The sequence below is a fragment of the Tachyglossus aculeatus genome, chromosome 6 (genome assembly GCF_015852505.1).
Source record: "Tachyglossus aculeatus isolate mTacAcu1 chromosome 6, mTacAcu1.pri, whole genome shotgun sequence".
Taxonomy (NCBI): Eukaryota; Metazoa; Chordata; class Mammalia; order Monotremata; family Tachyglossidae; genus Tachyglossus; species Tachyglossus aculeatus.
This window is the reverse complement of record NC_052071.1, coordinates 26,959,490-26,985,850: the sequence shown is the minus strand read 5'-3', so window position 1 is coordinate 26,985,850 and position 26,361 is coordinate 26,959,490. Positions and strand designations below refer to the sequence as shown.

At 45.8% G+C, this 26,361-nt stretch overlaps 1 protein-coding gene and 1 non-coding gene across 4 annotated transcripts in view; both read right to left on the bottom strand.

Annotated features, from left to right (window-relative positions):
• MAMLD1 (mastermind like domain containing 1) overlaps window positions 1-13,642 on the bottom strand; it is a 130,433-nt gene extending 116,791 nt beyond the window's left edge. For all 3 annotated transcript variants that reach the window (XM_038748128.1, XM_038748130.1, XM_038748129.1), the window contains exon 1: window positions 13,376-13,642. In XM_038748128.1, the coding sequence (XP_038604056.1) occupies window positions 13,376-13,429 (54 nt within the window). In that variant the 5' untranslated portion in view covers window positions 13,430-13,642. The remainder of the gene's footprint in view (window positions 1-13,375) is intronic.
• A 7,216-nt stretch (window positions 13,643-20,858) lies between these two features.
• On the bottom strand, window positions 20,859-20,996 carry LOC119930188. The gene has a single exon (XR_005451676.1). It is a non-coding gene; the product is annotated as a small nucleolar RNA SNORA7 (small nucleolar RNA).
• Window positions 20,997-26,361: the final 5,365 nt, after the last annotated feature.

Below are 26,361 nucleotides of genomic sequence, written 5' to 3'. Positions count from 1 at the left end.
TGGCAACTAGAGCCTGCTGACTAGAGAACTGTACATAGTTGTTTTGAGGGCTTGTGTGATTTCTAGACTGTAAACTTATGATGGGCAGGGAACATGTGTGCTAATTCTGTTGTAATAATAATTATGGCATTTGTTAAGTGCTTACTATGTGCTATTCTAAGTGCTGGACTCTCCCAAGCCTTTAGTACAGTGCTCTGCACATAGTAAGTGCTCCATAAGTACAACTGATTGATTGATTGATATCCACTGAGCCAATTAGGAAAAGATTAAGTAGCCATAAAGTGAGAGGCAAAACTCCAAGTTCCACAAGACACTGAAGAGGATGACTGACAATGGGGTCCGTTAAAGGGAGCCAGAGACTTCAGAGATTGTTTTTTTTAACTCTATAAATGGTTCATTCCTCAAGTCTCCAAAAAGGCAGACCTAGTTGGCCCACAAAAAGTTAACATTTAGATTTGCTTTACATCTTTCTGCTGTTACTCTTTCCAGGGGACTACTTGAATGGTCGCGTTGGAAAGCTGTTATCAGGGCTGAGAGAATTTAAGGAAAACAAACAAAATGAGGAGCCGATAGCTGCTCTGTGTAATGACATGGTACTGGATGTTCATTTTCAACATGTTCTTCACATAATAACCCCTGGCAAATCCACCCAGTAAAAACCCTCAGCATGTACTCAAGCCATTTCAACACATTAAAAAGCATTCCTTCCTTAAGAAAAAGCAGAACCTAAAGCCCTGAACAACACATCCTCTAGCCAAAAGGAAAACATCAGTGTGTGATACCCATTTAAAAATAATAATAATAAAAAAGAAACTACACAAATGTGTGGCTTTGTTTACTTTGGATCGCCACAGCAAGACGCTGGGTGTAGCTGACTTTTGAGAGCTCTAGCCTTCAATGGCTTTTCCAAATTCCCAGTTTACTAGACAGAGCTGACTAAGTATATTCCATATTTATTAGGGTTAGTTAATATGTTGGATGATTTATTTAAAAAAAAAAAAAACCAATAAATTTGAAGCTCATGGAAGGTGCCAGCCAGTCGGGCTGGTAACTGGCAAGCTTTCATTTTTCCAGAGAATACAACCTAGACTACTTCCAGGAGAGTTTCCTGGGCTGGCTATTCCCACACAATATGAGGGCTCTGTTCTCTTTTCACTGAGATCTCTCCTTGAGGCATCTCCTTATCCCACTAGGAACCAGAGGGAGCTGGCTTTTCCAAATCGCCCATTAGCTTTAGCATTTAATGGGGATGTCACTAGCATGTTCCATTATCAATCCACTGAGCCAGTTCTGGTCCCCTTAATTGATAACCATGGTTTTAGCAAATGCCTTCTGATACCGGGTTAACAGTATTTGGTCCAGGGCCGCTTTTGAAAAAAACATAACCATAAAATGTAGTCTGAGCACAAAGGGACCCAGGCCTCACTAGAAAACTTCCTTCAGGGGAGTAGATGAGTGGTGTCAGGTCTCTAGCATGACTCAGGATGTGAACAGGGCCTGTGCTAATGTCAGTACTCAGACCAACAAATCATCCTTTGCCAAGTCACACGGATGGCAAAGTAAGTAACACAAGTAATTGGTAATCCAGTAAAGTCATTCCATTAGAAAGTAATCAGTAATGTACCACCTGCAACTTTCCTGTTCTACTATTCTGTCAAAGATTACTTAGAGAGTATAATTCTAGCTCCCTGTGTTCTGAGAGTGGGGATGTGAGGATGAAAAGTTGATTTCCAGGCTAAAGAACTGGATTTGGGCGCTGTTTTATGATCCTCCCAAGCAAAAGTATAATATCAACCTTGCCCAATTGTTAGTAATGTGACAGCCAGTGATTTCAAACTATTTCACAACGGTTTACCTCTCAGCAGAGTCCAGGGAACCCTGGATTTGGGGAGCAGGAGATATAGAATAGTATCCACTATTAGTAATGCTATTCGGTGGGCACCAATGAATGCAATTCACTGTACTGAGAGCTTGGCTAATGACTTACCTTTAGGCAAATGACTCACCCTTTTAAACAATTCCTACCTCGGAGAGACATAAAGATAAACAAATGAGAGAAGGGTTCACGGAGGCTTAGAAAAAAAACAGCGTACTCAAAATCCCAAAAATTCCTATCAGGAGGAAAGTATTGAGCTACCTAGCATTCCCTGCTCCAAACAGATAAAAAAAAATTAAACATTTAAGAGTCAAGCTGTGAAGGGAAGAGACTTTTCAAAGATTGCCTTGTCAAGCGGTGGCACTGTTAATAGATAATACCAGCTCAACCAGCTGAAGATTGGGAGTAAACAGGGTAGAGGGGTTGTCCTTAAACTGTGGTCTGTATTCAACAAATGAACCCAGAGGGACTTCTGGATGGCTCATGAAAGAACCATTCAGTCAATCAATGGTATTTATTGAGCGCTTCCTGTGTGCAGAGCACTGTACTAAGCACTTAGGAGAGTATAGAGTAGGGTAGACACGATTCCTGCTAGCAAAGAGGTTAGAGACAAGAGAGCAGGCCGACAATTGCTGCTGTCCCGTCCTGCCCTGCCCTGAAGCTGCACAGCTCTGGCACTCCAGGCCCAGCCCCACATTCCTCCCTCTCTTGTCCTGGAGACCAGCAATTTTGAAAACTGGTAAGCGAAGTATGCAGGGGGGAAGGGGACAATGGCGTGCACATAATTCCAGTGCCATCTCTGGAATCTTCCAGAACTGGCTCGGAGGGTTGGGGGGGCAGGGAAGGAGGGAAGAGAGATGCAGAAGCCAGCTGCCAAGGAGCAAGGCGGCAGCAATAGGGGGTAGTAACCAGCTGCGGATAGTAATAAATAATAAATTATGGTAACTTGTTAAATGCTTACTGTGGGCCAAGCACAGTACTAAGTGGTGGGGCAGCTACATGATAATTAGGTCAGACACAGTCCCTGGCCCACATGAGGGCCACAATCTAAATAGGGGGGATGTCGGGAATCAGCATGGCCTAGTGGAAAGAGCCTGGGCCTCAGAATCAGGGAACTTGGGTTCTAATCCTGGCTCTGCCGCTTGCCTGCTGTGTGATCTTGGGCAAGTCACTTCACTTCTATATGCCTCGGTTTCCTTATTTGTAAAATACGGATTCATTACCTGTTCCCCTCCGGCTTACAGTGTGAGCACCTTGGGGACAAGGACTGTGTTGGACCTGATTATCTGGTATCTATCCCAAGGCTAAGTACAATGCTTGCCCCATAGAAAGAGCTTAACAAATTCATAATAATAATAATAACAATTATTATTATTACTACTGAAGTAATGATACTGTGATATAATTATTGTTATTAGTATTATCATTACTGCAGTAGCAGCAAAGAGCAGGGTCAAGCAGCACCAAGGCTATGCCCAGTGGCATGCGAGGCTCAAGGAGAGAGAGAAATCCCTGTGCTCAAAGCCAAGCTAGACTCCTGAAGAAAGCAGTGGATGAAGCAGCCCAGCCCATACACTTCTCTCGGCCAGATTACTCTGTACCCTGATCTCGTCTATCTCTCCACCAACCCCTTTCCCATCTCCTCCCTCTAGCCCGGAACTCCCTCCCACTCCACATACACCACACCACCACTCTTCCCACCTTCAGAGCCTTATTAAGGACACATCTCCTCCAAAAGCCTTCCCCCATTCAGCCTTCTTTTCCCTGGATCCCTCTCCCTTTTGGGTCATCTACACACTTGGATCTGTGACCTTTGGGCATTTGTTATTTGCCCCAGCCCCACAGAACTTACAAACATATCCATGAATTATGTATTATGAATTCTTTATTTATATTATTGTCTGTCTCCCCCTCTAGATTGTGGGGAGGGAACTTGTCTACCAACTCTGTTGTACTGTTCTCTCCCAAGCACTTAGTATAGCACTCCACGCGTAGTAAGCAGTCAATAAATACCATTGACGATAATGATGATATAGTGGTGAGGTTGTGGGGAATGATGAAAGCCATGTGGGGGAGGCTGGAGAATGAGGAAACTCCAGTGTGTGGAAATGAAGACTGGGTCAGGGATACATGGGAGGTATGGGATGGCCCCACTTTCCATTCCTCCTTCCTGTGTTTTCTCTCTGTGTCTCTTTCTCTCCTCCTCCCCTTCCGTTCCCCTCTATACATCTCACCCTTCTTGCATCTCAAGTCCGTCTTTCTCTAGGGCTCTTTTTCTAAATTTCCTCCTGCCTCTGCCTAACTAGTCTCCACCTGCCCTCTTCTCTTCCCATCAGCTTATAGGTGCTCAGCCCAATGAACAGGAGTGATGGAGACACCAAGCAGGGACTGGGTTCAGGGAATAGGAGGGAGGTGGGAGCAGGTGGGGAGAATCACACAAACACCTGAGGCCTTGGAGGTGTGTGGGGCCTAATTTTTTATAAACATAGGAGAAAAAAGCTGTAGTTGACACCCCGCCAACCCTCCATACATGAAATGTTCCCAAAGTAGAGAGGCAAATGCTTCCCTCATAAGGACTGTCTTTCGAAGAGGGATGGTAGGGATGCTAGCCCACTGCAAGGTGTGGTGGGTAGAGCACAGGTCTGAGAGTCATGGGTTCTAATCCTGCCACTTGTATGCTGTGTGGCCGTGGACACATCACTTCACTTCTCTGTGCCTCAGGGCCCTCATCTGTAAAATGGGGATTAAGACTCCCTGTGTCTGACCTGATTTGCTTGTCTCCACCCCAGCACTCAGTACAATGCTTGGCAGATAATCAGCACTTAACCAATACCACAGTCATCATTATTATTAGTAGTATTAAGGAGAAAGTCTTTCCCATAGAGGTCTTGGGATTCTTTAGCCCCAGCAAAGTGGTCCTGTTGCCAAAGTAGTTTGAGGACCACTGGGTAGAGCAAAAAAACAACAAACCATACGTTTGCATTTCCACTAAGGAATGGCCAGTACTCACAAGTTAAATGCTAGAGAATATCATAAAATGGGCCACTAAAACCCCCTTGAGGGATCTGAATTATGTGGATTTAGAACGTTATGACCCTGGATGTGGGGCTCGGTTAAAAACACCAAATTAAATAAAAATGCTCCACATCCCCTATTTCCAGTTTATCATAGGGGATGAAGAAGGACAGAGATTGAGCCTAACGAACATGACATTACTCACACAAAACCTGTCATTGAAGGCCTGCCTTGGACCACGTTTTTGTTGCTGTCTATGAGCTATCTGCCGAGGTGGCAATGGATGTAGATTTCTCTTTTGGGTCTATGTCTACAACTATCACTACAACTAACAAGATAATATTATTTACATGTCTACTATTGTATCGTTAGAAACAACAAGATTATGTACTTTAATTCTAATGTCAGCACAATTATTTTAACACCAAGTGTGTCAGATTTGACTCTATCCCCCCTAAATTAATTTCAGAGTAGTGGCTAAATAAAATGGCATACTTCTTTGTGCTTTTGTTATAACATGCTCATGTGCAGCAAACTGTGAAGAAAATGTAGTAATTAGAGGTTAAATTAATCCCTGACAGACAAGCAGCTTAGTAAAGCTGTGTCCTCTTCACAAAACATAGCATAAAGCATGCCAGTCTTTCAGAATGAAGCACAAAGAACATGTGAGATTGGCAAAGCACTGTGTCCACAGTCCAACTCAATGGAGTAAAAATTAAAAGTCAGAACTAAATTTCCGAGAGACGAAATTAACACTGAAGTCTCATTAAAATCACACACACACGTACACATACCTACACCTCTGAATTAGTCTACCAAGACTGCACCCTTACTGCACTGGTTCAGCAACTTTAAAAACAGAAAGAAAAAAGGTCTTTCATTCAGCACTAATGCCTGTGACCCCGGGATATGCTCACCATCTAAATGATCATTTAAGTACCGATTGTAATCTACAGGCCATAAACTTCTGGTTTTGAATTCACTATACTCCTCGGATGGCCATCGGAGTTTTAAAATGAAAATCACATATTCAAAACTGGTTTTCCATCATGTTTCCAAGAAAAATTTTCTCCTTATCAATGGGCGTTAGGAGCCACATTAACATTAATTACTACTTCCCATTTTTGTTCAATGAAAATATGTGATTTTTTAAAAAATGGAATACGCTGATTAAAACATTTTGACATGCACACCCATAAGCATCATCTGATGGTTGCCTCTAAATCTGTTCCACTTGAGAGCAGTATATTCAACCACTATTGGATTGAGCAATTTTCTATCATTTGAAGCTTACAAATGAGAGTGTACACGTATATGGAGTAGAGTAAAAAAAGAAATTTACCCCCTGAATTGGTGTCTTGCAAAGGGGGACATTTTGTACAGTGATGACTGAGTTTGCATGCTATTTCTTTAAACCCTATTCATTTAGACAAAAATACACTGTGTCCTAAAAATGTTTAAGCAAAGGAAATGGAGCAGCATGGATGTGATTACCAAAAGCTTCAGTGCTTCCACACAAGGGTTTTATTTTTTTTTCTTCCCTTGTCCCAAATGGCTTACACATTACCGCTGAAAGTGGAAGGTGCGAGCAAGTGGCTGCCCCTGATGCTAACACTGATGCCACTCAATAGATTGGCTGACATGGGGTGAAACAATAACACAGTTAACACCCTCCCCTGCAGAGGTAAATCCATATCATGTCCGGAACAGACTGAACCTCCAGCTGTCTCTTCTCGAATTCAAGAGTGGGATGGTCTGTTGACAGGGCTGCTCTGTCATCAGGTAGGCTGGGGTGGGGAGAAGGCAAAGGAGAGGGGGAGCACCTGTCCAAGTTACAGTTACAATGGCATTGAATCGGAGTACATTTATAATCTTCTATTGGATGGGAAATGACAACTTCCAGTAATTAACAGATCATGAGTACATAAAGATCTCCTAAAATAGTTTGGAGAACCAAGAATTTGAGGTGGCTGCAGTTCAGTGGTCGTGACTGTGACATTTCTCTAAAACTGTACGGGTGGTGGAAAGCTAAATAAATAAACAAAAAGAGAATGGACTTCAAGAGACCTGTATATTGGCATCCAACAGCAGTGTGGGAGCAGAAACGTTTGCTGAATACACAGTGAATCAACTAGTGAGCCAATGCGTTTTCTTAAAATATCCGATTTTCTATTTCAATAGCTGATAGAACAGGTACAGTTGTCTGAACAACCTACAGAAAGTTCTGCTTACATTATGAGAAGCCTGAAATGGAATTTGACTTCTTCCTCCCAACCTCCATTCAGTCTTCTCACTGAAGAGATTTATGTCATAAAAGGAACTTAATTTTCTTCCAAAATTCACCTATTCTGACAGTCCCAACTGAATTGGCAGTTTTGTGTGCGTGTGTGTGTGAATGCGACATCACAGCTGATTAGTTTGGAAATGATGACGGTCATATTTTCACTGGGGAATATACAAACAATGAGCGGTGAGGTGTTCAAAATCTTGAAGTCTATAAGAACTTGGAAGAAAACAGTAGAAACCAAAAGAGTTGTTTTTCCAAATGGTTTCCCACCCCACGGAGACAACGCAACTCTGAGTCTTCCACTGTTACGCAACCGGTAATGCAGGGTGAAAACAAAGCAAGAACACGGTTGACAAGATAATCAGCAGTAATCAGTTACATAAACATTATATCGTGAGTTCCTTCTCCTTAAAGGTGGATAATTTTCCCTACCAGTTTTATTATGTATATTCTCGCCTTACTCTTCTGTTCCTTTCGCAGATGTTAAACAAGGTAACAATCTTAATGGCAACTACTTAAGTGGCTTCAAGCTCATTCAGGTTTCTGAAGTTTCCCCCTCCAAGTCCGGCAAGTTTTCAAACGACTTACCCTCTGGAATATCAGAACAGTCCCAAATGTGCTTCGAGATGCATAAAAGAACAGTTGAAAAACTTACAGTTGACTGGTGCTACCTAGGTTACTTCTCAATGGCATTGAAACTGGTATATTATTAAGAGAGGTGTATGATGGGAATTGGTTTATTGTGCTGATCCATAGTAACCAACTCCTGTTCGTCCATCATTTATCTCCCTCACCAGCGACATATGGGTTTGTCTATTCACACTCTCAGCATTCTATCTGCTCCAACAAACAGTCCGTCTTTTCTGCTTGGATAAGGAGATTTTTTAGTTACATCCATTATGTGTGTATCAACATTTATGGCAGCAAGATAATTGCCAAAGAGCTCAGGGGGATACAAGTGCCTTCTTTATAACACAGAAGCCCCCACCCTTCAAAAAAAAATCAATATTAATATAAAGCAGGACTAAGGCAAGACCAAGGGCAGCTGCTGCTTCCTTCAAGTTTGATATACATTTTTTTAAAATGCCGAGCCACTCTAGAAGAAAAATCTTCATAATTAATTAAATCACATTTCCAATTCCTCTGTTGGAGAGAGAGAGAGAGAGAGAGAGAGAGAGAGAGAGAGAGAGAGAGAGAGAGAGTTGGGTGGGCAGTTACGATTTTAATCAATGTTTAAATAAGTAAGCAGAAGACAAATTTGTCAGGAACATGATAAGCCTCCTTTATTATTTCTAATCTTTACTAGTAGTAAAACAATGCAACTCTCCATGAAAAATTACATAATTAGCCCTGCCCAGATCTAGATAATATCCCCAGTGACAAAGTTGAACTTGGGGCATTTTCAGAGTGTTTGATAGTACATTTCATTTTCCTCATCACTACCGCAAAAAAAACCCAAAAACTGACTGCAAAAAAACCTCCCCCAAGATATTTCGACTGTACTGTAGTTGGCACAAAGCCTTTAAACACTGTGTTAATTTCTTGCTTATGTAAAACCTTAAGGAAATGATCAAGTTACTGAGGGATTTTAAAGGTGCTTTAAATGATCTTCTGTGAAGGCAGTTGGTCCAGAATCTTGGTGGGGAGGCTGGGGACAGAAATCAATATTCTGTGGACCACCGGGCTCCCAACGGGCCGCTCTCCTTTTCCAAAGCAGAAAGCTCTCAGTGGCAAGCCCCCCTACTTTGTGAGGTACTGTATTTGTTTGTCTTCCCTGAGCAACAGACTATTTCCTGGTTGAGTTTAAAACTCAGTGACGTTCCTATTTCAACCCACACATCTCTGTGTCACTGTCAACGTCAGTGGCAGGAAAACTTTAGAAGTCACCCTTTGCTAACGCTTTCCTAACATGGAATTTCCTTGTATCTCCCTCAGCCCTCCTCCTCTTCCACCTCCTCCCAACCTCAAGCTGTTTTCTCCTCCCAAACAAATTGTAGTGAAGGAAAACTGAAAATGGTCATAGCCGGAACAGGAGATGGTCGAGAGCCACTGTCTAATTTAATTATTTTTTTTAAAAGAGGCGGGGGTGGAGGGGGAAAGGGTAACACCAGCTTTTCTGGATGTAGGTACAAAGCACATAGATTGCTTTAACAGCATCTGGCAGCCTCTCTGGACAGAATCACTTCCTTCTCTCGATTTCCCCCCCTCCCCAAGTTCACTTAAGAACAGCCGTCTTACATAAATTTTGGAGATGGGGATTCGCACAAATTAAGCTCATACACAGACGCCCAGGAGGAAGCCCAGGGAAGGAGCAGGGAGAGAAGCACTCAATAACTACCAAGGCACAAAGCAGTATGTGAGGCGATTACTTTCCCCCCGTTGAGAATACACTATTTAATATGCAAACTATGGGCATGGAGAGAAAAGAGGGATGTTTCTTTAAGGGGAAGAAGCTGATTAGCTGTTCTTGCTGGCAGCAAACAGCTGGTCAGTCCGGCAGGTTCAAGGCCATTTCAGCTCCTCTCTTATGGGGGCCCCATATGTTCCATCTCTCACATCAGCAGCTTTATTTTCCAATAATCTTGCTCCAGAAGGGAAGCACAAAGGGGAGAATAAAGGACGGAGCCCAGGTTTTACACTTCGCTTATTTTCTTGTCCTAAAGTGGCACTTTCTGTAGGGGTCCCAGTCTCAGGGGAAAGCCTGGTGAACAATTGTTTTGCTAAGGCGGATTCCCCCGGAGACATTAGGGAAGGAGGAGAAGGGAAAACAGTGTAGTGGGCGGGAGGAGGTGGGGGCGGGGTGGGAATGGATAGAAATAGTTCCTTCAGTTTAAACTCAGGAGGGGGGAGTGGTGACGGTGAACTAATGATTGTTCCCTCTGCAGCAGCCAAGCAAAACTTGAGTTTGGCTACCTCCCATGCCACTTTATTGACCAATTTCTCTTTTGGGTCAGCGTTCCTCTTTGCAAACACATTTCCCTAATAGAGTTACTTCAGATTAGAGGTGTATGGGTGTCTGTGTGAAATAGAGTTGTTTCAAATTAGAGTGTGTGTGTGTGAGAAATAGAGTTGTTTCAAATGGGGTGGGGGGGGGGGGGCGTGTGTGTGTGTGTCTAAAGTTCCTCACTGAACCTTCTCTCTTTCCCCAGGGAGTCTTACACTGTCAGGGGAAGGAAAGCAAGGAAGGAAAGGTGGCGAGAGGTGTGAGAGCCCCCCCACAATCAATCAGATTCGGAGTTTAGAGCGAAGTGGGGGCACAGTCCGGTAACTGCCCTTTCAGGGAGTAGCAGAAAAGAAATGAAAAAGATTTGAAAAGCCCAGGGCAGTTTGTGACAAGAGGCTTCGGGAGAGGCGGCGGCTGCTGCTGCTGCTGTTTTGCACAGATCATTGGCTACAGTTCAGGCCAGGCGGAGAGCGCCTTCTTGCAAATAGGGGAGAGGAAAAAGAGGAAAAAAAAAAAAAAGGAGAAGGCGCCCCCTATTTCACATTGAGACATTCACAGTGAGGATTTCTCCAGACGCACCAGGGAAGGGAAGAGACTCTTCACCACATCTGCAGCTCTCAGCCGGGGTGGGGGGGACGACAGAGGAGGAAGGGAGGGCGGAGGAGGGGCAGGAGAAGAGCCTTATAAGAAGGCAGGCAGGGGGACACCCCGACCGGGAATAGTGGGGAGACGACAGAGGGAAGGGCAGGGAAAGGGAAGGCGTCGTGAGCACTAGCTGGGCCTCGTCCCTATCGTCTCCTGGCGCCCAGGAAACCCCTCTGGCTGCTCTTCAAGACAGAGGTGGGCAAAATGTCCATCTGGGTTTGGGGCTGTGCCGCCTGCAGCCGGCCAATCCGACCCAGTGACCTGCTCCCCATCCAACTGTGCCCAAGGGGGGGCTTCTACACCACATTCCCCGGAAAAACCTGGACCTTCTTAGAAACCACTTCGACACCACCCCTTCTCCCCCCCCCAGGCACAGACACACACACACCCGTCCCCTCCTCCCCCTTCCTCTAACCTCCCGGAAAACAAAGGGGCTTTTTATAAACAGATTGTTCCAGGAGGGGGGAAATCTGCAAAGACGCTGCGAGCTCCCCCACCCCCCCCCCAGAGGAAAACCCAGCAGGTAACAACCCCCTCCGTCCCTGGCTCTTGGCTCTTCCCTTTGGCTCCTTTTCCCTCCCTCCCTGCCCTTCTCTCCAGCCAAACCCGAACAAAAGCAGCCCCGGCGCCCACGAGAAGACAGATGTCACCCCCAAACAGTTTCTGCCTGGAACAGGGGGAGGAGGAGGAAGAAGAGGGAGAGCAGTCCCTGCTCCCCCCATGGCACCGATCCCCAGAAAAATAAACGGGCGGCAGGAGCCAGCGGCTTTTCGGCTACAAAGGAGACAACCCAACGAGCCAACGAGAGACGTGTTTATTCGGGGACTGTCTCAACGCGGCTCTTAATCACAGGGTGCGAAACCAAACCGTCGAAAAGGGCATGAGTCGGCGGCGGGGCTCGCCTGGGACTTTCGTCTGCCCCCTCGGAGGTTCCCTGCTTGGGACCACAGCGCTCCCCTTCCCTCTCTTTCCCTCCCCCCGGCTTCCCAAACTCCCCTTCCCAACTCCTTCCCTTCCCAAACTCTTTCGAAATAACTCAGGCTCTCGGCGACTCGGCTTGCGGCTTTTGTTCCAGCGCCGTCGTGATAGATGCCCTTTGCTTTCTCCAAACAATAAAGGAAAAAGAACCCCGACTCTGCCAACCGAAATATTAAAGCTAAATTTTTTAAAAAAGCAACCCCCCCAGCAATCTCACACAAACGACTCCCCCTTCTTTCTCCAATCTCCGACTCTTCGTGGACGCTCCTTTCGAGGAGTCCCGTTTCTCCCATCTCATCATCATCACCAATCGTATTTATTGAGCGCTTACTATGTGCAGAGCACTGCACTAAGCGCTTGGGAAGTACAAATTGGCAACACATAGAGACAGTCCCTACCCAACAGTGGGCTCACAGTCTAAAAGGGGGAGACAGAGAACAAAACCAAACATACCAAAAAAAAATCACCCCCAAGATGCTGGGGTTTTATTGTGGCCCGTCTGTTTGATCCAAGTTTCAATCAAAAGTCTCCCCCCCCCATCAGTAATTAGCCCAAAGCAAGCCTTCCTCTACGACTATGTTTACACAGGGATATTCCGACTTCAAGGACCGAGTTTATTGGCAGTTTTCTAATCCTATTAGTCTGTGCAGTCGGCATTTAATCTGGGATACAAAATCAAACAGGATCTGCTTCCTTTCCGGGCTGATTGCGGACCCATTCCATGTAAGGGGAGTCCAAACCAAAAAGAAAAGTGGGATCCGCTTCGGATCTGCAAGGGGGGGGGGGGGGGAAATCACACACACCCGGGTTGGGGGGGTGTCATTTGAGCCCCTGGATTTTCTCCTGCTTGGTCTCAGGGACGGATGTGCCCGGGAAGAGGAGCAGGGGCTGTCTCTGATCAGGAATGCCGCTCGGTGTTGCTTTTCCGAGAAAGGGGTTGAGGGGGGAGGGAGGAGGAACACACACACACACACACACACACACACACACACAGAGACACACAACTATTCCGGGAGCTGCGAGACACGCTCGCTGATCGGAATTGCCGGAGTGCCCAGGAAAAAAAAAAAAGAAATAAAGGAAAAAGTGAGCAGCTCTGAGCGTCGCTCCCCAGTGTGGCAGGCCCAGCTACCTTCCGGACCGGTCCCCGAGACACGAAGAGCAGCTCCTGCCCCCCTCCAGCCGTTGCACTTTTTGTCTGTTTTCCCCCCCCACGCCAAAAAATCCCATCGCCGGGATCACCTTCCTTTAACCACCATTTTAGCCGGTCGGTCGAGAGGGAAGGAATCGCCAGGACCCAATGCCCGCGGTGGGGGGGGAGTGGAGGAGGTTGGAGGGAAACCGAGGCACAGCTCACCCCCGACCCAGGATCAACTTGAAACCCCCCAAGTCACCTCCATCGACCTTTAAAAAAAATCACAAAGCACAACGCTCATAGGCCGCTCCCCCCACCATGCATCCCCAGGTACTTTGGCAGTTGGTCTCCTCTAAAACTTTGGTACCCCCTTTTCCCCCCTGATCACCAGTTCGTAATCGCGGTAATTAAAAAACGTAGCCGACGAGGGGGGAGAAAGTCACCAGCTGGAAGCACCGAAACAGGTCGGGCGGTCCTGAACTCACTGCTCCTTACCGGAATATGGGGCTCCATGCGTGGTGCTTCTACCCGCTGGGAAACCAGGAGCATCTTGAACTGGCGATCCACCAGCTTTTAGATCCACTTTGGCTTTTATGGAACAAAAACCCAGGAAACGATAGACGCGAGCTGCTGTTTTGTTTTGTTCTTTTTTTCCCCCCCTTTCTTTCTCCTTTTAGGTTCCAGACAAGTTCATCCTGGCGTTGCAGTTTGCTAATGATTCACTGTCTGTCTCAATCTGTTCACTACATTTCCATCAACCCACAGCCTCCTCACTCAGAAGGTGGAGTTTCTGGGGTTTAAGTTACTGATAGGCATTTCTCACTGCTGTGTCACTCAAAGAGGAGGAGACACACCACACATACTTAACTCATACACACACACACACTCACAGGCGGAGAAGCAGCTCTAGCCTTAAAGGGGAAGTCACGCTCCTTTCTCCCCCCCCCCCCCCAAAGAAGACACCCTGGGGAGCCCCATAAACGACTTATTTTGCGGGGTGGATTGGGGTGGTCGAGAGAACTAAGTGAAGTAGCTAGTACCCCAGCCCTCTTCTTTCAAAAAAGACAAAGATCAGCCCAACGCGGCTGGTGATGTCTTTATTGTGGTGACTGCATTTCCTAAGTGAGCTAAAACTAGGGCAGTTTAAAATTATGATAGTGAACTGACATGAGCCTCCGGCTCTTAAAAATGATCCGAGGGTCACCTCCCCTGGCTTCTGTTTGTCCCAAAATAGGGCTATTTCTCTGTGGAGCTGCCCTGTGTGAGGTGGCCGAATGTGAAAAATTCCAATAAGGGTTAAAAATTCATTTCAAGAGAGGTAAATCTAGGTTACTAGCTTAGGAATGGTATGGCATGTCCTTTTGACTCCTCGGGCTCCATCTATAAATCTGCTAGAAATGAGGTTGGCTTTCCTGTGGCTGTAAACATATCCTTAAGAAAGCATGACATCCGCCTGACTGAGTGTGAGAGTTTTGACAGAACATCCACCCAAAGAGAGAGGCTGAAGCCGTATTCAAAACTCCCATTGAGATGCACATAAATTATTCAGAACAGTAAATTCCAAGCAGCCAGGTTGGCATACTGGGTTTCCAAATAATTGTGTGTAAAATCTCATCCCATTACTTTCCTGGAGAAGTAACACAGCAGGATGTCTGTTCCTGACTTCTCGCTGACCCAATGGTTGGGGGACATGAAGTCATACTGCTTCTCCAGGGAGAATGGCTTTGGTGTTGCCAGGGTGGGTTTAAGCTTTTCCTTTGTCAGTTTTTAAAAACCTGTGTCGTGGCCCTTCATTTTCTCACAGGAAAATGTAGTTTTTCCTCCTTGAAACTCTTTGATTGGAAAACTCACATGTGGCCCTAAAAGCCCCACAGTCTGCTCTTACCACTTGTATTTCTCATGCAATGACTGCTACTGGTTAATGTTTGGTAAGACTTTGATTACCCTCCAAAATGTTCCGGGTTTCCCTCTTCCCATTCTAGTCAAAGGTGTATTTTGCAGTCACTTCTCTTTGCCTCGTGAAAGGGAGATAAGACACCCTATGAGATCACTCAGGAGTGAAGCACTTCAGTTTTAATCGTGGGAGGAAGATGGGGTCAAACCTCAAGGAAAGACTTGCCAGAAGCTAATGCTTTCTATCACAGAACTACTCAAGGGACAATATTTTTGTTTTTAATTTAAGATGACAATGAGAAAATGTCTTTGAAAGTAGAGCAGATTATATTTTTCCCCAAGTTTAGGATTGAAATTCTTAAAACAAGAAACCCTCATAATTTGATTCCCAGAGAATTTTTAAATGGTCTACAGGGACAGCTAAGCATCTGTAATAATTCAATTTTCATCAATATAAGATGTTCCTTTTTGATTAGATGGGGCTCTGATTGTTCTAATTCCTCCTGTGTATTTTCTGAAGGATATGTGGCTTTTAATTTGCTTTACAATGCAGCAATTATTTCCATGAGCTACAGGTTGAGATGTCAGACTTGCAACCTGCAAGCCACCAGCTCAATTAGGAAAATATCCGGTCAGTGTAAGAACAGTCAAACTGGGTTACTCAAACAACAAAAAGAGGAAGCATGTTGTATTGCCTTCCCTTAAAATACCACAACCTGAATTCCTCTAGTTTTATGCCTATTTATTCACTGTAGTGCTCTTTAGAGAGATGACAACTTCATTCGGCCATTTTCACCCCCTTGTTGCCTTTATCTTATTGCAGTGCTTACCTTATCAATATAGTAAATCATTGTATGGTCTTATTCCTCCGGGTGGTGAGCTGAATTTACCAGGACAAATATGTCCATCTTTAAGTGGAATAAAATGAGCACACTTTCTCTGTTAAGGGAAAAGGGCTAGCCTTTTTGAAACTTGGAACAAGATTGGGGTCTGCTGGGCAAGCCTGTCTTTTCAGCAGGTGCCCTGTGCCTCTAAATCCTAAAGGGACTACAGAATCAGCAGACCTGCAGCTGGGAAACCCTTAGCTCCTGTAAGGGAAGGAGACCTAGAAGCTGGAAAAAAGAAGGCCTTTTTTATGGCATTTATTAAGCGCTTACTATGTGCAAAGCACTGTTCTAAGCGCTGGGGATGTTACAAGGTGATCAGGTTGTCCCACGGGGGGCTCACAGTCTTAATCCCCATTTTCAGATGAGGTAACTGAGGCCCAGAGAAGTCAAGTGACTTGTCCAAAATCACACAGCTGACAAGTGGCGGAGCCGGAATTTGAACCCATGACCTCTGACTCCAAACCCCGGCCCCTTTCCACTGAGCCACGCTGCTTCTCAATCCTTCAATCCTTCAATGCAGGTAGCTCACTGGGAATCTATCATCCAAACTCCACCCCCAGCATCATGGTCCGGAAAAGAGCGGGGTCAGAGGAGGGTGAAGGAGGTCCATTTAATGCATCTAGGAGAAGCAGTATGATGTAGTGGATAGAGCACATGCCTGGGAATCAGAAGAGCATGAGTTCTAATCTCGGCTCTGCCACTTGCCTGCTGTGTAGACTTGGGCAAGTCACTTTACTTTTTCTTCACTTCTCTGTGCCTCAGTCACCTCATCTGGGGTAATGAGGATTAAGATTGTGAGCCCTATGTGAGACAGGGACTGTGTCCAACCCAATTTGCTTGTATCCACCCCAGCGCTTAGTATTGTGCCTGGTTTATGGTTAACACTGAACAAATACCATCATTATTATTATTATTATCATTAGGACACTCAATAAGACATCAGTTAATGATGTTGGCAATGAAGCACTGTTGCCAACTGCAGGATGCTTACTGCCAAGGACTCTGGCATTCAGCTGGATGGATGGTGAGCCCCTAAACTCAGTAGGACAACATGATATTCTGCAGCGTAATTTCCATGGGTGTGCCCAGCCTTCATTTGCAGAGTCTCCTAGCAGTTTAATGCCCACCCCTGCTCTCTCCTCCCCCCACCCCATCCCCATCCTTTCAGAATTCCACACTGGGTGGGGGGCATGATATGACCACTTCTGTGCTCTGTAGTGATCTGTGGAGGGGAGGACTGAGATCTTAGAGATGACCAAAGGTCTGGTCCATGAAGGAGAGCACAAAGGTGGGATTCCACGCCTCAAGACTCAGACAAAAATCTTTGAGGGCAAGGCCAAAGCAACAACTCTCAATACTTGATTGGGTTGCCAAGGCTCAAAGTTCCATTCATTTTCCTAGACTATGGAAGACACACTCCTATAATTTAAGAATTTCATTAAGGAGGCAATTATGCAAGTGTGAGAAATGTGAAACACTGGGAAAACCCTCCAAAAAGTTAATACTGTAACTGTACAAGTGTAAAAATGACCATTTAAACACATCCTGCATATCGTCTTGCAAAACTGGAGCTTGAGTCCTTTGAAAAAAATTACCAGTCTCCTGTAGTTTTTAAGTAGTTCCTTATAAAATTACAAAACATTAAGTCACATGACATAGGGTTATGCTTTTATCTGAGAAGCTCCATTGTATCCTGCAAACCTATACCTATGCAATGTGAGGGTAACCACGAAGAATTAGAATTAGATTAGTCTAATTAGACTAATTAGAATTAGTCTTTTAGACTGTGAGCCCACTGTTGGGTAGGGACTGTCTCTATGTGTTGCCAATTTGTACTTCCCAAGTGCTTAGTACAGTGCTCTGCACATAGTATGCGCTCAATAAATACGATTGATTGATTGACTGATTGATTGATTGAAGAATGGAGTGGGAAGTCACTCTTCTGGCTAAAATTCTCAAAAAAGCAGATTTACCAAGTATTGGGGATTATAAATTCCTTTGAATTACTCACCAAATTTCTACTTCAAAGCACACAATAGACTCCCCAGTCAATTCTCAAGCTTACTCACAGGATTTCCACCAAGATTGAACCACCCTGGAGGAAAATTGAGCACTGCTCATAGACTGTAGAGTAAGACAAAATTTTTGTGCTGCTTTGGGAGGGAGGGAAGGGAAGGAAGCAGCAACACCTTTGCCATGCTCATTACCTGCCCTCTAATGATGTTTTGCAGTTTGTCGACAGCCCAGAACCCCCAAGTGGGTACGTTCTGCTTGGATGCTTCCATCCATACAAATTACCCAGTACTCCAATCTTGATTTCCATCCTCTTTAACAGGGGCTGAAGTGAAGCCATACAGGAAGAGCCACTGACTCTGAGGTGTACGTAGCTTGCCGGAAAAGGGGAAGGGGAGCACCGTTCCATAGCGATGTGGTCACCATGGTGCCAGTCAAGCAGTCACATGATTATCAAGGAGGAAAGGGAGAAGGAAGTCATCCTCGCCAGGCAGATGGCCCCAGAGCTCACAACTGGGGACATGGGTGAGGGGAAGCCACTAGAAGAATATCCTTTTCCTTTCATTATGACATAGTTGATTTGTCCACTGGGGATTTTCCGGTGATTGTTAGAACAAACACTTTGATGAGTGTTTGGGTGGGCCTTGTTTGCTCATGGATTAATTTTCTTATTCAATTGATAATGCAGTAGACCCACTGCATGTTTAGAACAAGAACAGGGTAGCAGATTCAGGGAATGTTCATCCAACAGTGTGCGTGGGTATAGTGTGCTGCACACGGTAGGTGCTCAACAAATATGATTGATTGATTAGATTGATCAGTCTGGATACAGTGCAACATGATGTCCAAAGAAGTGGTTGTATGTTTAGGGGTGGCTTTGGATGGAGTGAGTATTAAAATGTGAGTTTTTCTTTCAATTCTCACTTTACAGGAGAATTGGGTGTACTTGAACATAGCACCGTTTTTCCTCCCAATATTTCGGCGTCAGTGGGGGATGGGGCATCATCATCATCATCAATCGTATTTATTGAGCGCTTACTATGTGCAGAGCACTGTACTAAGCGCTTGGGAAGTACAAATTGGCAACATATAGAGACAGTCCCTACCCAACAGTGGGCTCACAGTCTAAAAGGGGGAGACAGAGAACAAAACCAAACATACTAACAAAATAAAATAAATAGAATAGATATGTACAAGATAAATAAATAAATAAATAGAGTAACAAATATGTACAAACATATATACATATATACAGGTGCTGTGGGGAAGGGAAGGAGGTAAGATGGGGGGATGGAGAGGGGGATGAGGGGGAGATGAAGGAAGGGGCTCAGTCTGGGAAGGCCTCCTGGAGGAGGTGAGCTCTCAGTAGGGCCTTGAAGGGAGGAAGAGAGCTAGCTTGGCGGATGTTAGGAGGGAGGGCATTCCAGGCCAGGGGGATGACGTGGGCCGGGGGTCGATGGCGGGACAGGCGAGAACGAGGTACGATGAGGAGATTAGCGGCAGAGGAGTGGAGGGTGCGGGGTGGGCTGTAGAAGGAGAGAAGGGGAGTGAGGTAGGAGGGGGCGAGGTGATGGACAGCCTTGAAGCCCAGGGTGAGGAGTTTCTGGCAGCAATAATACACCCAGTTTACAGATAGAGAAACCTGGTCCTGGATAAAGGTTGTCTCCTGCCAGAGTCCATTAATCAATGGCAGAGCCGGGCTCACAAAGCAACCAGCGTTATGGTTGTTCAGCCTGAAAAGTGAGTTTGCTTAACTTCCATTTCCTTTCTCCCTTGTTTTCTTTCACTTCTTGGAGGTGAAGTATTTCAGAAATGGAGGTCACCTCTGGCATAATTTTTCAAATGGTTGTCATCTCCCTCACCCACCCTCAAAACAGTGGCCATTAACTCTTCCCCCCTGTCCCCCTCAACCTCTGCACTTTAGCTCTCCCTCCCCTTATGGCCTTTCTCATATTCCTACACAAACATTCCCCTGCATGTGATCCCATCCTCCCTCCTCTGCACACCCTGTTTATGTTTTCCAGATACTTCTTTCCCTTGCAAATCTTTCTACTTTTCCCTCTGACCACTCTCACACCTACCCACACCTCTGCCTACACATGAGCCGTACAATAATTTCCTAAACAGTCAGGGGCTACGTGTCCTGCGGGCACTTCTTAAGTGTTTGGTGGTGGGTAGTGAGGATTAAAGTGACAAGTCTCCTGATGTTGTAGAATCCATTATGTAGCACCTCTTTGGGCTGCTTCCTGCCATTTCTATTATTTCCTGGGAAAAGGCAACATATTTTTTTCTCTTTGTAAGTGCTGACGGGTGAACTTTTGCGCTAAAGTGCTGAAGTTTTCTGTTTGTCTTCTCCTTAGCTTTAAGCTCCTTGAAGGCAGGACCAGGTTTAATTTATTCTTTGCATTTTTTTTGTCATTGCCTTGTAAAATGCACTGCACGAAGTGAACACTCGATAGTTATTAAGGTTGATGATGATGGCTGGGAAGTCACTGTTTTGCCCCTTAGCATTCCTATTTCTGTATCCTTAATATGAACATCTCTGCCTAATGGAAAGCATGGAGCTGGAACAATCAGTGTTCAGCGAGAAATGGTCAGGTATTCCTAAATCCCAGCCTTCCAGTGGTAAAAGACAGCAATGACTTCAGTGGCAGAGGTAAGTCTCTTCCCTCACACCATCAGTCCTTCTTCCCTGTCTCCCCCTCCCCCATCAATCTCTCCTCCTTTACCTTTCTTCATTTCTCCTATCTCCTTTTTCGTTCTCATATTCTCTTTACCCCTCTTCAACCTCTTTCCCCCCCCATTCTTTTATTTCTCCACTTTCCTCCTCCTTTTCCCTCTCTTCCTTTAGCCTCTTTTTGCCTCACCTTAGTTAAGTCCTGCACTCTTCTTGCCTTTGCCCCATCCCACTTAAGATAATAATAATAATAACAGTAATAATGATAATAATACTTGCAGTATTTATTGTCATGCTGTCAAGTCGTCTCCAACCCATAGCAACAACATGGACACATCTCTCCCAGAACGCCCCAGCTCCACCTGCAGTCGTTCCGGTAGTGTATCCATACAGTCTTCTTTGTAATAATACAGAAGTAGATTACCATTGCCTTCTTCTTTGCAGTAAACTTGAGTATCCACCCTTGACTCTCTCCCATGCCGCTACTGCCCAGAACAGGTGGAATTTGACTTGTAGCAGATTGCCTTCCACTCGCTAGCCACTGCCCAAGCTAGGAATGGAATGGGTAGGCCTCTGCTTGACTCTCCTTCCCACAGTTGAGACTGGTAGAGTACTGGAAACTCTCTAGGTGCGGTCCAGAGAGGGGTATGTACCAGCACTGTATAAGCACTGGGTTAGATACAAGTTAATCTAGCTGAACACGGTCCCTGTCCCACATGGGGCTCACAGTCATAAGTAGGTGGTCACCGGGAGGAATCAGCCACCGTGTTACTTGTGAGTTCGTGGATTCACAGACTCGAGGATTATGGGTGATGGATGCAGGTTTATTAAGATGATAGCAACAAAGAATCTGCAATAGGTAACCTTCAGGAGCAAAGTTATTCCAAGGCTAATAAGCAGTAAGTATACTGGTCAGCATGGTAACCCACTTCTAGCAGCTGGTAAAACTGGGAAGGCGACACCTCACAAACTGCCCCAAATGGGCTTGACCAATCAATCATCAATCAATCAATCATATTTATTGAGCACTTACTGTGTGCAGAGCACTGTACTAAGCGCTTGGGAAGTACAAGTCGGCAACACATAGAGACAGTCCCTACCCAACAGCGGGCTCACAGTCTAGAAGGGGGAGACAGAGAACAAAACCAAACATACTAACAAAATAAAATAAATAGAATAGATATGTACAAGATAAATAAATAGAGTAATAAATATGTACAAACATATATACATATATACAGGTGCTGTGGGGAAGGGAAGGAGGCAAGCCGGGGGGATGGAGAGGGGGACGAGGGGGAGAGGAAGGAAGGGGCTCAGTCTGGAAAGGCCTCCTGGAGGAGGTGAGCTCTCAGTAGGGCCTTGAAGGGAGGAAGAGAGCTAGCTTGGCGGATGGGCAGAGGGAGGACATTCCAGGCCCGGGGGATGACGTGGGCCGGGGGTCGATGGCAGGACAGGCGAGAACGAGGCACGGTGAGGAGATTAGCGGCGGAGGAGCGGAGGGTGCGGGGTGGGCTGTAGAAGGAGAGAAGGGTTGTGAGGTAGGAGGGGGCGAGGTGATGGAGAGCCTTGAAGCCCAGGGTGAGGAGTTTCTGCCCCAAACAGGCTTCTTTTCAAAGTAACCCCAAACAGGTTACCTCTCAAATGAGTAACCCCAAGTGGGCTACCCCTTAAATGAGTAATCCCCAAAAGGCCAGCCCTCAAAGCAAGTAACCCCAAATGAGCTACCCCTCAAACAAGTAATGCCAAATGGGCTACCCCTCAAACCACCCCAAACAGACTTCCTTTTAAGTTCCCGGGTCAGGTTTCTAGAATACTCTCTCCTCTTAGCTCTAATGAGGAGGTCTGATCACACAGGGCACCACATAAGGTCTGACAGCGTTGGTGTCCCTGACCCTGCTTAGAGGTGACTCTCTTCATCGGTGTGACAGAGTTCCTACCTACTTCCAAGACTTCAGGGAGACCCCTCCCCAGATATATCTTGCTGCTTCCTGATCCTCTTCCCTTCAGTTGGTCATATTTGAGGTGAAAAAGAATCGCGGAACAAGACCCATCACAATTTTCTCATTCCGGGTCTAACTGTTTGACCTTATTGCTCACTCAGGCCTTCCGGGGTTGGTAGCATCAGGAACTCTGGGAAGTGTTAATGTTTCCTATCGATCCCTGCCAGCCCCTCTGGTGCTAGTGAGCTAAACTTGTTAGCCTGGCCAAGGTGTGACTGGGCACAGTAGGAGGGAGGACAGGTATTGAATTCCCATTTTACAGGTGAGGAAACTGAGGCATAGAGCAGTTCAGTGACTCATTCATTCATTCAATCATATTTATTGGGTGCTTACTGTTTGCAGAGTACTGCACTAAGTGCTTGGGAGAGTACAATATGACAATAAACAGACACATTCCCTGCCCACAATGAGTTTACAGCCTAGGGGCAGGGGCAGAGGGGCAAGGTCACACAGCAAGCAAGTGGCAGAGTGGGATTTATGTTGCCAATTTGTACTTCCCAAGCGCTTAGTACAGTGCTCTGCACATAGTAAGTGCTCAATAAATACGATTGATGATGATGATGATGATTTGTTAAGCACTTACTATGCGCCAGACACTGTACTAAATGCTGGGGTAGATACAAGCTAATCATGTTAGAGCCAGTCCCTGTCCCACATGGGGCCCACAGTCTTTATCTCCATTTTACAGATGAGGTAACTGAGTCACAGAGAAGTTCAGTGACTTGCCCAAGGTCGCACAGCAGACACGTGGCAGAGCTGGGACTGGAACCCAGGGACTAGATTTTCTGAAGATTTTAGTGTCCAGGAAGTGAACAGAGGAGCTGGGAGCTCATTGGAGTAATACAGGGAGACCGTCCTGGATAAACCAGAGGAAGAACCCTGTTGCCCCAGAGGGTTGCCAAATGTGGCAGCTGGTTCCTGAAACCCACAACTGCCCACAAACAGGATAAGGGAGGCCTCAGAATGTGTGAGCCAATAGCAGGCCAGGGTTACCTTTAAATTGGGTGCTACTGTGGGAATGGCTTCAGGGCCTGGGGTCAAGGGACTCAGTTTAGCTGCCACTCTCCGGCCAACTCTCTCCTTACTCTTTCTCCTCCCCAATGGAGGCTTGTCCCATGAGATCCTGCTCCCAACTGGTTGAAGGAATGAGACTGCTTCTAGAAAAAGCTGCTTTCCTAGGCTCCTGGAGGCACTGCTGGGGAGCCAGGCCTAGGCCAGCTAGCTCCTGTGCTACACCTCCCCTCCTGCATTTCTTTCACTCTCTGTGGAACACTAGGACCAGGTGAATCTTGGGGTTTGTGCCCACTACCTTGGACTGACCCCAAACAACTTGCACTAGATGCTCTACAGCCCCTCTGCCTGACATTGTCAGCTGTGTGACTTTGGGCAAGTCACTTCACTTCTCTGGGCCTCAGTTCCCTCATCTGTAAAATGGGGATGAAGACTGTGAGCCCCCCGTGGGACAACCTGATCACCTTGTAACCTCCCCAGCACTTAGAACAGTGCTTTGCACATAGTAAGCGCTTAATAAATACCATTATTATTATTATTATTATATATCCTCAGAGAATGTTGGTCTCAGCACTCCCGCTCCAGCTGAATAGTGAATTAGGACCATTTTTCATAGCACACAGGAAGATTCCCCAGGCATCTTGTGAGTTAGTTGCCTCACGGTTTCTGACCAAGCACGGGGAGAAATGGCCACTCCAAGGTGTGTTTGGTGGTGGGGACGTGACACACTCCCTACCTCACCTGCAAAACCTCCCCACTAGTAGAAATTGGACTGAGGAAGCCAGGACAAGACCTCCTGAAGGCCTGGTGCCTTTGACAAGCATCACATTTGCCACTGATGGAAAAAGACGGCCAAAATGACATTGTGATAGTCCCCTTCTTCCCTCCAGTCTGGTTGGTGAAATATAGTTCATTCTAGCCTTTATTCCATTTTCTTTGATTCAGCCTTCCTGGCACACACATGTCACAGGACGTAATATGCTGCAAGCACACATGGCATACACTCATTTCTCTTTAAGGGACGTGACTGTCTCCTTTCATTCTCCCCACACCCACACAGCTGGCAGTGTTGGTGTTTCAGGTTACACTGACAGTGAAAAAAGCAGAAAATAAGACTCTTTTGTTTGCCATTGGATAGTTTCCTAACTAATCTGGAGTGCCCGAAGGAATCTTTAACCTAGCATCTACCTTAGAGGCTGCCTTGAAATCAAAATGTATGTAAAATTTGAATGCTTTTCTGGGGCTGTTGATCTTTTGGGTCTGAAAACACTGCCTGCAAATCTCAAGAGAAGAAGTTGTAGTGATTATGAGTAATCCCAGAGGAGTTTTCTGATAGTGTTCAATAATCCAGACAAAACTGCAAAGCATAGAAACAGTTACTAGACTTGAATAAGCATTTTAAAGGAAAGGTTCAAACTGGGCAGGACTGAGGCAAGCCTGTTCCCCACTCTTGCTTACAGTGCATCTATAGATCTATTCCTTCCTTCTTTGGTGGGAGTTGGAGAAGCAGTGGTCAGTGAAATCTAACAGGATTTCCTGATGGCCCACCCTGCATGGACCAGCATCAGATCATAGCATTCAAGTGCAAAGTCAGTCTGGCAGTCACTTAGACCGTAAGCTTGTTGTGGGCAGGGAATGTGTCTGCTTATTATTGCATTGTACTTTTCCAAGCTCTGCCTGCAGTAAATGCTCAATAAATACGATTGGATGAATGAATGAACTGGAATGCATCTCAGTGGGGATCTGGGAAATGTTTTAACTCTTACCTGGTTGTACCCCCTCCCCCAAAACCCAAATACAACCTCCCATGGTGGGGAGAAGTACAGACTGGGTGCAGCCCATGTTCATTCAATCATTCATTCAATCGTATTTATTGAGCGCTTACTGTGTGCAGAGCACTGTACTAAGCGCTTGGGAAGTACAAGTTGGCAACATATAGAGACAGTCCCTACCCAACAGCGGTCTCACAGTCTAGAAGGGGGGGACAAACAACAAAACAAGACATATTAACAAAATAAAATAAATAGAATAAATATGTACAAGTAAAATAAATAGAGTGATAACTATGTACAAACATATATACATATATACAGGTGCGGTGGGGAGGGGAAGGAGGTAAGGCGGGGGGGATGGGGAATGGGAGGAGGGGGAGAGGAAGGAGGGGGCTCAGTCTGGGAAGGCCTCCTGGAGGAGGTGAGCTCTCAGTAGGGCTTTGAAGGGAGGAAGAGAGCTAGCTTGGCGGATGTGCGGAGGGAGGGCATTTCAGGCCAGGGGGAGGATGTGGGCCAGGGGTCGACGGCAGGACAGGTGAGAACGAGGCACAGTGAGGAGATTAGCGGCAGAGGAGTGGAGGGTGCGGGCTGGGCTGTAGAAGGAGAGAAGGGAGGTGAGGTAGGTGGGGGCAAGGTGATGGACAGCCTTGAAGCCGAGGGTGAGGAGTTTTTGCCTGATGCGTAGGTTGATTGGTTGGTTCTAGAGCACTGTATTATCATCTGGGCCTTCAGAAATCTAAGCACCTTCTTCTCCGCTGCTATATCACCTTGTTGTCACTTGAAATCAAACCCATGTCCAGTGCCAGCCTAGAACCAGTTCTACTCAATTCTCAACTGCTGGAAGTTGGAGTTTTTGACAAAGGCTCCTAGTGTCAGAAGAAGTGTTTATTATTAAAACAAATTAGTTTGTCCCTGCTTCTTGTGGGCAGGGATTGTCACTTAGTTATTCTATGCTTCCCAAGTGTCTCGTAGATTGTACCGCACCAAATGAGTGCTCAATAAATGTGGCTGCTACTACTACTACTACTGCTATTACTGCAACAACTAAAGAAAAGACAATATAAAAACAAGCAAAAGGGATTAAGCAAGGACTGAGGTCCTCGGACATTCAGTTTTGTATCTGTTTCCCAATCTGTAGCAGTTTGGGGAGAAAAATAATATTATTGCAATTATTTGAAAAGTATTTCAGTATCCTCAGGCCAAAGGTAAGTAAGCATAAAACAAACCT